The sequence below is a fragment of the Parasteatoda tepidariorum genome, chromosome 5 (genome assembly GCF_043381705.1).
Source record: "Parasteatoda tepidariorum isolate YZ-2023 chromosome 5, CAS_Ptep_4.0, whole genome shotgun sequence".
In the NCBI taxonomy this organism is placed as follows: Eukaryota; Metazoa; Arthropoda; class Arachnida; order Araneae; family Theridiidae; genus Parasteatoda; species Parasteatoda tepidariorum.
Window position 1 is genome coordinate 84633206 of NC_092208.1, and position 10682 is coordinate 84643887.

A 10682-nucleotide genomic window follows, 5' to 3' on the forward strand; every position below is an offset into this window, starting at 1 on the left:
TAGCAAAAATGGTGGAAAGCTATAATTTTTCTTATGTAAACATCAATACAATGCCTTCTCGCCATGCTTTTTCGAAAATGGACATTTTTACAAACTGTTCCTTTGTGATGTTTTCAGTTGGGTACTTTTTTCAATTTTCCTTAATTCCTACTCGGTACTACCACAATAGAGAAAAACATCTTGTTGTCTACATCAGGGTTTTAATTTATAGAAGTAATAGCAGAAATACAATAATATTTGTAAGAACTTCTTGTTTTTAGGTACCCATTTTAATGTTAAGAAACCTAACATCTTAAAAATTCAATACAGATGAATTACCTTAAAACAATATGTACTGGTAGTCACAAATGTATTAAAACATCAGCGTATATACTTATGAATTAAAACTTTAGAACTATTGCGTTTAAAATTCTAATTTCAGAACTATTTATCTTATTAGCTTAATAGAACTTTATTCAATTTATACAATATGAGTCAAAATTGTAGAATTATTGATTTAAAATTGTAAATTTCCTTATTTCATAATTTAATACTTATTTAAGAACAATTGCTTTATCTCATTTGCTTGCTAGAACACTTATTAAATTTATAAAAGACTTATTAATGGAAAATTCGAAATTAGTGCATTAAAAATTCTAATTTTCCTGAAATAAGTTTTCTGTTTACTAGTTCTTCCATTAAATACTCATTTTATAACTATTAATTTTACTTATTTGCTTACTAGCATATTATTAAATTAAAATATAAAAAATTGTCTTAATAAAAAAGAATTTAAAGTTCTAATTTTCCTGAACTTTTCTGTCTAAACATTTTTTATATTAAATACTTATATCAGAACTATTATTTTGCCTTATTTGCTTACTAAAACACTAATTAAATTTATAGAATAATTATTAAACATGAATGTAGAATTAATGTATCTTTAAAAAAAGAAGCTTTTGTCATGTAGTTTTTTTTCTTAAAAAAGAAGCTTTAGAGATGGCTTTATTATATAATATCTGTTGTTACTTTCCTTTTCTTTTGTTTTATGAGCATTTATTTATCCTGACATTTACTAAGATATATTATTAAACCGAAAAAAAACACTTTTATTTCTTCATTTCATGATGTACTAATAGAGCACGTGATAGTCGTGATATCGTCAAACCACGACACTGTTTTGGGGCGGGGCTTAGCATTCAAATGAGGAAAAACGCGAGCACGCGCGAGGTAGAAGAAAATGAAAAACAAAAAAAGAAAGAAAGCCGTGACTTGTAGTTTCCGAACTTCTCTCTGCGTCGAATATTGCGCCAAAACTTCATTTCGAGTTCTACCAGACACTACTAACTCGAGAGCTAGTTCCACCTGATAGATTTGTGTGACCTATCTATCATGGTTTCCTCGTGAAAAAAGAACTGCAACTAGTTATTGGAAGTTCAGAGAGAAGGAAAATAAGAAATTGTATTCTGGCATCAGTGAAGCCTCGTCAGATGTTTCAGCTGGCCGTAGTCGCGGATTGTTGTCATTCTGAGTCAGTGTGTGTTTGTTTTCATCTGGATATTATTGCATGTCGTTGAAGTTGTCCACTATGCTAGTGTGTCAAAAATAAATGGTGAATAATCGTGCATTATGTTTTATGTGTGCCAAACGATAATTTTAGAATTTTTATTCCCAACTGTAATTCGATTCTGATTTTTGTTTGATTTAGAAGACCAGCGGATCCGTATTTGGAATTTTTTGAAAAACTTTTTCTGTAATTTTTATTGAGAAAATTGACGATATATTGTGCAGTTTCATGTGAGAAAAAAAATTGGAGAATTTGTTTACTTATCAAATGCAAACGATCAGCATAAAAAGTTGAGAAAATGATATTTTATTTTGTTGTCATTTAGTAGCTCAACTTATCTCTCCAAAAACAGTTCCGCAACTTCTATTTATTTTAGCTTAAAGAGAATTACGATACGCAGTCAGTGACGATTGATTGAACTTTCATTTGTGTTTAACTTAGAGATATGAATGAAAACTTTAGATAAAAAGTGTTTGTGAAATGAAAACAGAAGATTTCTACTAAAAAGGTTTGCTTTAGAAGGAAAGGAGACTAAAACCCGGAAAAAGTTCGAAATAGAGTAATATCCTTTTGCTATACAAATTTACTTTGATATGAAACCTCTTACGTAATCTAAACAATGAGTAGAACCAAATGCGATTCTACGTCAGGTTCATGGTTTGGCGAGGATTACCGCAATAGCTCTCAGTTCCGTTCGAAGCAAATGCCATCCGCTGTAGATATTGACTCTAGCTGTATTTGGGATAGAAGCAAGGTGGATTCTGTTGACTCGACGCAACCTTCATCTAAACTCAACAAATACAGCCTTGTCATTGTTCTTCCATCAAATGTTGACGAACTCAAAGAAAAGGATACCTCTTGCACCCAAAGCAATGTCTTAGCCCAAACCGATTCTGGTGTTGGGTCGATGTCACCTTCACCACCAAAGACACCGACTCCCGATTATGATTCTCTCGAAGACGATGTGGATTGTAACGTCCAAGCGGTCACTCCCCCAGTTGTACCAGTAAAGAAAGTGCATTTTTCGATTACTGATGATCTGGAATCGTCCAGCTCGTCCCAAAAGTCATCGAAGTCTTCTTGGAGGGACTTGCTGGTGACTGACGCTCCAGTGGAATGTTATCAGGATAACTTAGCGCTGTGCTATCGGCAAGAATGGGTAAACGGAGAGGTAAAAACAAAGTCAAAGAGTGTTTCAAAACACCACTTGTCGACGACACTTCTTCACGACTTGGATAAGATTTCGTCGCGATCTAGATCTGAACTTAAGAGACGCAGTGGTACGAAACTTGTGCGAAGAACAAGCTCGTTGGATCGATTTGTTTGGTTGAGATACCACCAGAAATGTGAGAACAGAACTCCGTTGTTCTGCGATCCTGATCCTTTGAGGGAACCCATATATGTTATGACTAAAAAAAGTCATGGAAAGTCTCAAAAGCATCACAAGAAGTCTGAGAGGTAAGTTAAAGATTTTAAGTTTCGAATATCACTGTTTCCATATTTTTTTCAAATTGAATTTGTTTCCTGCTTGCGGTTTGAGTTATTTATCCTACATATAGACCTATACTAATAGGGGGACCGGAAAGTAATGGCACTTCAGCGCATTAAATATTCGTTAGTCTAAAAACCAATTCATTTTTTTCTATCCGGCATTTAAAGGTTGTTGCTAACAAGAGCGAATACATTATTGATTAAAAATAAAATCTTGATAGCAAAAATCAAATGCACCGAAATGACATTACTTTCCGGTCCCCCTGATAATTTTATGTGTTGAGCTTTAGCCCTATGACGTAGAATTTTTTTTTAAAACATTTTTCATACTTTTTAATTATTTTGTATTAATTTTGGTCAAAATAAGCGAAAAATATTACATTTAGCATTTTAATAATCTACAGTTATGAAATGCTGTATGAAACACCGGTGTCTTTTTCTGAGTTAAAGATATCTTAAAAACACGACTCGCCTCCAAACAAAAAGAATTCGCTCTTATTTGCAGTTGTTTAGATCTAAGAAAAACAGTTATTCATCGTTCAAATTTTTTTTAATTTACAAAGTCAGCTATTGATAAATTTTTGAATATGAATGAAAAAAAAAATTCTTTTTCTAACTACTTTTTTTGGATTTTATGTTTTAATACAAATATAACGCCGATAACTTAACAGTTTTTTTAATAACTATTTTAGTCTGTTTTATAATAATTTAAAAAGACCACAATTTATTTTTGCTGGTAATAAGAGCTTCAGGAAAAAAATACATTAAAGGGACACGTGTGTTCCCTCTGTGTCAAGGGTTAAAGTAGGAAGTTTGCGATTGTATTGAGATGAAATTTATTACTATTATTATATCTTTTAGATTTATACAATTTGTGTTAATTTATATTTGTTGAGATTTAAAATTGGCAGCGATTGTATGGAATAAAGTTGAATTAATTTTCTCTTACTAAGTTAGATTATTTTATTTTTTAAATAAATATTACAAATAATTTCTTTAGTTTAATCGTTGAAAACTTGAGATAGTACTGAACAAAATTTACTTAGTTTCCTCAGTGGTTTACCATAGATTTAATAAGTAGCGTATAGTTCTGTAGTAAGCTATTAAGTTCATTTGGTATTGTACTGAAATTCATACTCCTATAATATCGAATCATTATATGTTTCAAAAACTAAATATACAAAACTCATTATTAAATGTGCAAAAGTTTTAAGAAGCTCCTTATTTGAAAGGGTATATGCTTATTATACGAATTTCCAAACAGTGAACTGAACTAAATAATAGCAATTATTAAATTTTAAGGAGTCAAAATTCATTTATTTTTTATGTAAAAGAGTCTATCAAGCTCTTTATTTCAGATAAAATAAAAGCCTGTTTTTGTGTACCTTAGAGATCTTTTTCCTTCTAGCTTTAGCGTCAGACTTAGTTTATGACACTGTATCATTCTAGATAATTAATTCGTCGAAAGTAGGCACAATTAAAAAATGTTTCGGTATAGTCAATTTTTTAAGTAACCTAGTTTTGATGCTTTTTGGAAATTTATAAGATATTGATATTAAAATATGCGTAAAATATTTTTTTTTCTAAAGCATTTACTTTTTGAAATATAAATTTAGCCTTTATGTAATTGTGGTTCACTAAAAATAAATCTGTGACTAATTGTGAAAGCTGAGAACCAATACACAACACATAAAGTTGACTCTAATTATTTAAAGTATCATAAAAAAATTTCTTATAGATTGTGAAGGAACAATTTAGTTAATATATTGTTTAAAACTAATTAAGGTGTTAGTATTGAAAAAGGGGTAAAAGAATTAGAATATTTCTATACAATTGTGCTGTGCATTTGACTTAGTTACCATTAAAATTTGCATATTGTACGAGATAAGTTTGAAAGGTGACCAAGCTGGTCACCATCGGCGACTAATTACTGAATGAACTTCCAGCATCAGCGTATTTCGTGTTCGAATTTGAAATTTTTTAAATTTAATAAGCCTTTTGTAAACAATGATATTAATGCTTTTAGAAGAATTATTAGTTTCATGTAAACAAATGTCAGATTAAATCTTTAGTGTTTAATTTTGCTGCATTTATCTAATAAGCATATCAGTTATTCATAAAACCATGCAACGATAAATAATAATTTTAATAAAATAGAAGGATATGGATGAATTTAAAATATGAAACTTATAATGGTAATTAATTGTATAAAATCCATATTGGAAAAAAAAAGGAAAAAGAAAAAAAAAATTTAAATTTTTTTTTTTAAAAAAAGTGGAAAAATGTTTGAAACTATTTTAAAAATGCATGCATCTAATTTAACTCTTTTGCTGTTCTATAACATGATAAATTTTATAATCTCCGTAATTGTTTTGTAAATCTATTATAATATATTCTGAAATTATAATAAAATGCACCTATTATCACAAATCTATAAAATGTTCTAAAAATATATTAAAATGACTAAAAAATATAAATAAAATATAACGCATTTAGTTTTTTTTATGTATTAGCAAATATTATGCTTCAAAATTTATCAATTTTTCATTTATATATTGAATATAAATTTCCTTAACATAATTTATTATCAACTTTTTAAAAAAATTAAGTTTAAAAATGAAACTTTTTTTAAAAAATTTTGTATCAAAACCTAAAGGATAATTTTTCAATTTGATTATTCAGAATTTGCGGTAAGAATTTCAAAAATATCCCAAAACAAATGGTATCCCAAATTTCATACCGTCATTTTTTGTAGTTATTAAGATTTAACTTTTAGTAATTCTTTAAGTTGAAAAAGTCATAAGGGAAAAAAAAAATAAAAATAAACTTTCTCGCTTTTTAATTTAAATAAACACATAATTTTTTTTACAATTGACAGTAAATCTCAATTTTTTTTCGTGTGTGTGCCGGACCAATCTCTCAAAAACAGTTATAATTGATAAAGAATAATTTTTGCGCCCTTCAAATCGTAACTCAGATTACTTATCAACTCTTCATCTACCTTTACGAACCAACCAGTCGGGACCTGCTAGTCTCCACGCTCCACTTTTTCCATATTTCCTCTCTGGGTCAAGTTACGGATTCTCACTGCTGGTTCTTTTTTTCTTTCGGATTAAATTTTTTTTTTCTTACGACGTTATTTATAAGTCTGCCCTTCCTATGGAAGGTCTTCAACCTTGCCTCTGGTTTTTTGGCAAGGATGCGGCTGCTCTAAACCTTTTCCCTTTCGTTCGATGTTTTTGTAAGAGATTCTTGAGTTAGAAACAGGATTTAGGAGTCTGAGTTGCACTTTAATCGACTGAAGCTCATGATGGTTAAAAGTTAAGTTTTTATTGGTCAAAAAAAAAGAGTTATGATCTTAAGAAAACAGTTTCGACAAACATTTTACGTTTTATTTTACTTTTTTTGTTATCTTTTAACATAAATTTCAGAGTTCAATTAACATAGTGCATTGCTTTACATATTTCGATGTGAATGAAAGTGATTTTAAACAGGAAAACATTGCTTCAATGTATTATTTTTGCTTTAATAGGTCATTTTGAAAGACAATTTGCTTTGTTTAAGAGCATTTTTAGGACATCAAAAAAACCGGTCACTACTCATCAAATTTGAACGTTTTTAAGCCTAGTTTGATTGAATTATTGAACGTGCATAAATTCCTAAATTTATTTGGTTTATTCGAAAAATTAATTAAAAAAATATACAAGTGAATTCTCTGTATCATTTATATTAGTTTTCTAGTTTCAAAATATTCCGTTAAGAATCTTTCTACACTCTATAACAAAAAAATCGACGCACCAAGAAGGAGTTGTCCGATTGAAACGAAAATTGGTGAATAGAAAGTCAATGTACAGAATATAGAGTGTATAATAGGATGCATATATGTATGTGGCAGTGTGCGTTAATATTAATATTTTCCAGTAATTCCGTAAATTTTTTTATTAAATATAAGTTTGTTAATACAGTGTAACAATTTCCAGCCCTTACATCATTAAAATGTTACACTCAGTACAATACAATCAAAAATTTCTAAATGAAACTTAAAACTTTCCCTTTCTTCAAAAATATATAGGTAAGACACATCAGTCGACATGTTTCAAACGCACAAAAGGCTCCCTTTTTCAAGACTTGTCACACGTGAATAAGAAGAAACTAAAGTGATTTGAAATATTAAAACATGAAGTTGCCAACGAAAAAATGGAAAAAATATAGGTGAGAAGCAAAACGTAAAAAACAACGGTAGCCGGGAGAAGAAGAAAAAAAAGCATGAAATAACGAACAAGAAAAACCGTCGTGGCAAATCAGGGTAAAATGCATTTCCACGTGCCATGGAGAGGTAGTGAAGAATTGTCGTTAACAAGGAAATCAGCATTCATGAGAATAAAACAAAATCCCAAGTCATCAAGATGAGCTGATGTGACTGGGGTGGAAATAATATTGGTATTGTCGAAACTAAATTTATACACAAAATCTTGGACACGAAAAGGGTGCCTGTTTTTGAGAGCTTGAAACATGTCAACTGTTATTTCCTACTTATATCTTTTTGTAATGAATGAAGTTTTTATTCAGATAATATCATACCGAATCAGTTTCTTGAGATAATTTATTTCATTGTTCATCTCTATCGAAATTATCATATTTCTCCTTTATTCACTCTATCCTCTATTATATTTTATAATCTGGCAACGTAGTTACAGAAATATATTTTTTAAGTCAAATATATTTTTATTCTATGAGGTTGCTAAAAATTCAACTGCTTATCAATTCAATTATTTAATTTTTTTAAACCGTTGATGAATTTCATGTAACTGTAGTCATTGTAATTTTCAATTTGCATCAAAAAAATTTTGAATTGCGCAATGAAGATAAATTTATCATTTAAATATATAAGTAAGATATGATATAATATTTATCGATATTTGTTGCCTCGTAATATATTTGCTCAAAGCACTATCACCTATTTTAAACTGGTTAAAACAAGCTTTTTATCACTTGTTATGAAATTTTTATAACCAATTTTTCTTTTATTTCTCCGCCTATCTGCAGAGGTTAATCTTTAGTTCATAAAAACGGTCTTACTCAACTCATTTAAAGCTACTAGTGAACTCGTAAAGTTTATTTCTTGAAGATCTATTTTAGTATTAGATAACACTAGCTGATCACACGAAGGAAATTCCCAGTGCAAAATTTTTTTTTGTTTGACCGAGTGAATTGTTTCTTTTGTTTTTCTGGGAGAACATCTAAGGGCGCTATTTTAGATGTTTTATTGATTTTATGGAATGTGAAATACAATCGATGTCGAAAAACAAGATTTAAGGTAAGCAAAGACTGAAAAAAAAAAATTATTGCTTTATTTTGACATTTTTATACGTTGTTCAAAAAACGTTCGTTTTTTTTTCTATATAGGTATATTTTTAAGTTTAGATCTTGATATTATGGTTTTAATGGCTTCGTTTTAAGGACTTCTGTTAAAAAAATTGATTTTCTATCAACTCTTTAAAGAGGTTCCTTACCTTACTGGGCAGTATCTATCGTAGCTTGCAAAATACAAGGATTCTAGAATATATCTATTCTAGAATATATCGATATTTCTTCTATCGAAATTATACTTGTAACAATTTTGAAATCAGCATTTTCAGAAAAGTTATTTAGTTTTATTGCTGAATTTTGATTTTTTTTTAAAAAGATGAATAGGTTTCATGTAACTTACATTAAAAGAAAAAAAAAATTTTTTATCTTCTTTTAAATCAGTTTTCATCACTTTATAAATGAAGTAAATTTTTAAATTCTAACAACAGACAAATGTATAAAATTAGCGATCCAAAATTTCAATTTTATTCTTTGAAATGCTTCATAAAGAATCTGTAGATGTTGGGACAGTTATCACTCGCTTTTTTTCTCCCAAAAGTAACATACGCCGCGATGATATCATGATATTAGGAATAGAGCGTTCGCTTCCTCATAGGGTGACTCTGGTTCAAATCCCAGCGGGGGCTGGTTAATACGAATTCCGCTCCCGACTCGCAAGTTGTGGCATCCTCTGTGGTAGATGGATCGTGAGTTAAAATCCTCTTGTTGTTGGTCTAACCGTGGGAGGTTTTCGTAGTTTTCCTCTTCATATAAGTCTTCGGATTAGTTCCATCAAAAAGTCCTCCACGATGGTTAGTTTATCCAATGCGTGATCCAGAAGCTCTCTTGTCTTCGGGGTTGGGATCAAAATTACAAGGCTTCGGAGGTTGATAGATGTAAACTCATAATTGGATCAGCTGTTCAACACCGTTAACAAAATTAAATAAAAAAAAGTCACATCATAAATGAGGTTGCACTCTTTTTTTTTTCAATATTTTTGAGCCCCCCCTCCAAACCCCCTTGTCACAAGTCACACTAAAGTGTCACATAATGTCATTTGACACACTTATCGCATTATATCATTTAGCAATCTCAATTGAAAGACAAATGTTAAATTTTTGCGAAACAACGCACTTGTTAGTTATCATATTTTGAAATTTTATGTTTTTACTATGTATTTTTTAATCATATTCATGTGTATAATAACGATTAGACATGAATTTATTTTGAGGGGGGGGGGGATTGTAAAATGAACAATTTAAAAGTTTTTAATCCTCTAATTTTAAATATTTTTATTTCAACCAAAATTTGATAGAAAAAATTTTAAAAAAAAGAACATTTCTTGTTATCCTCTCTTTCTCTCTTGTCACAAACTGCCATAACTTCATGAACCTCTCCCACCCTTTCCCTCTCTTCAGACTGGGACAAATTTTGTGGACTGCTCCAAATTAAATGAAACTAAATCATTATTTCTGACACGGTTAAAGATACACATTATTTGTCCTTGTGCATTAAAGGTTCAAATATTACGCGACCCTATTTTTGGCAATTCTGGACTCTCCCTTGTCTGTAAAAATAAGCAAATTACAAACCCCCTCCCATGTCTGAGTAAGAATTTTTTTCATCCCCTCCCTTGCTTTTGCTTTGAGTTGTACTGCAGTAATTTAACTTTATGAGTAAATTCAAATATAAGGGGTAACTTGCATAAATAAAAATTCATAAATTATTATTAATTTTATGAAATTGGAGTAAAATATTCCTTAGGAATCTGTAGTGTTTTCCTTTTGTGTCCTAAAACTCTTCGAAAAATTTTTTTACAATTTTTTTTCTTTTCTTGTATTCAACTTTTTTTTCCAAATTCCACACGTAAATATTTTGTTAAAGAATCTTGAGTGTTTTCCTTTTGTGTCCTAAAACTCTTCGAAAAAATTTTTTACAATTTTTTTTCTTTTCTTGTATTCAACTTTTTTTTTCCAAATTCCACACGTAAATATTTTGTTAAAGAATCTTGAGTGTTTTCCTTTTGTGTCCTAAAACTCTTCGAAAAATTTTTTACAATTTTTTTTCTTTTCTTGTATTCAACTTTTTTTTTTCCAAATTCCACACGTAAATATTTTGTTAAAGAATCTTGAGTGTTTTCCTTTTGTGTCCTAAAACTCTTCGAAAAAATTTTTTAAAATTTTTTTTTCTTTTCTTGTATTCAACTTTTTTTTCCAAATTCCACACGTAAATATTTTGTTAAAGAATCTTGAGTGTTTTCCTTTTGTGTCCTAAAACTCTTCGAAAAAATTTTTTA

General features: G+C 29.5%; 1 protein-coding gene across 4 annotated transcripts in view; it reads left to right on the forward strand.

Annotated features, from left to right (window-relative positions):
* The window catches only part of LOC110281931 (Brefeldin-resistant Arf-GEF family protein schizo), a 220295-nt gene that overhangs the window by 100840 nt on the left and 108773 nt on the right, over positions 1–10682 (forward strand). For 2 of the 4 annotated variants that reach the window (XM_043046168.2, XM_043046169.2), the window contains exon 1: positions 1454–3004. The exons of the other annotated variants lie outside the window; for them this stretch is intronic. In XM_043046168.2, coding sequence (XP_042902102.1) covers positions 2166–3004 — 839 coding nt within the window. In that variant the 5' untranslated portion in view covers positions 1454–2165. Of the gene's footprint in view, positions 1–1453; positions 3005–10682 lie in introns of those variants that run through there. 4 annotated transcript variants of the gene reach the window in all.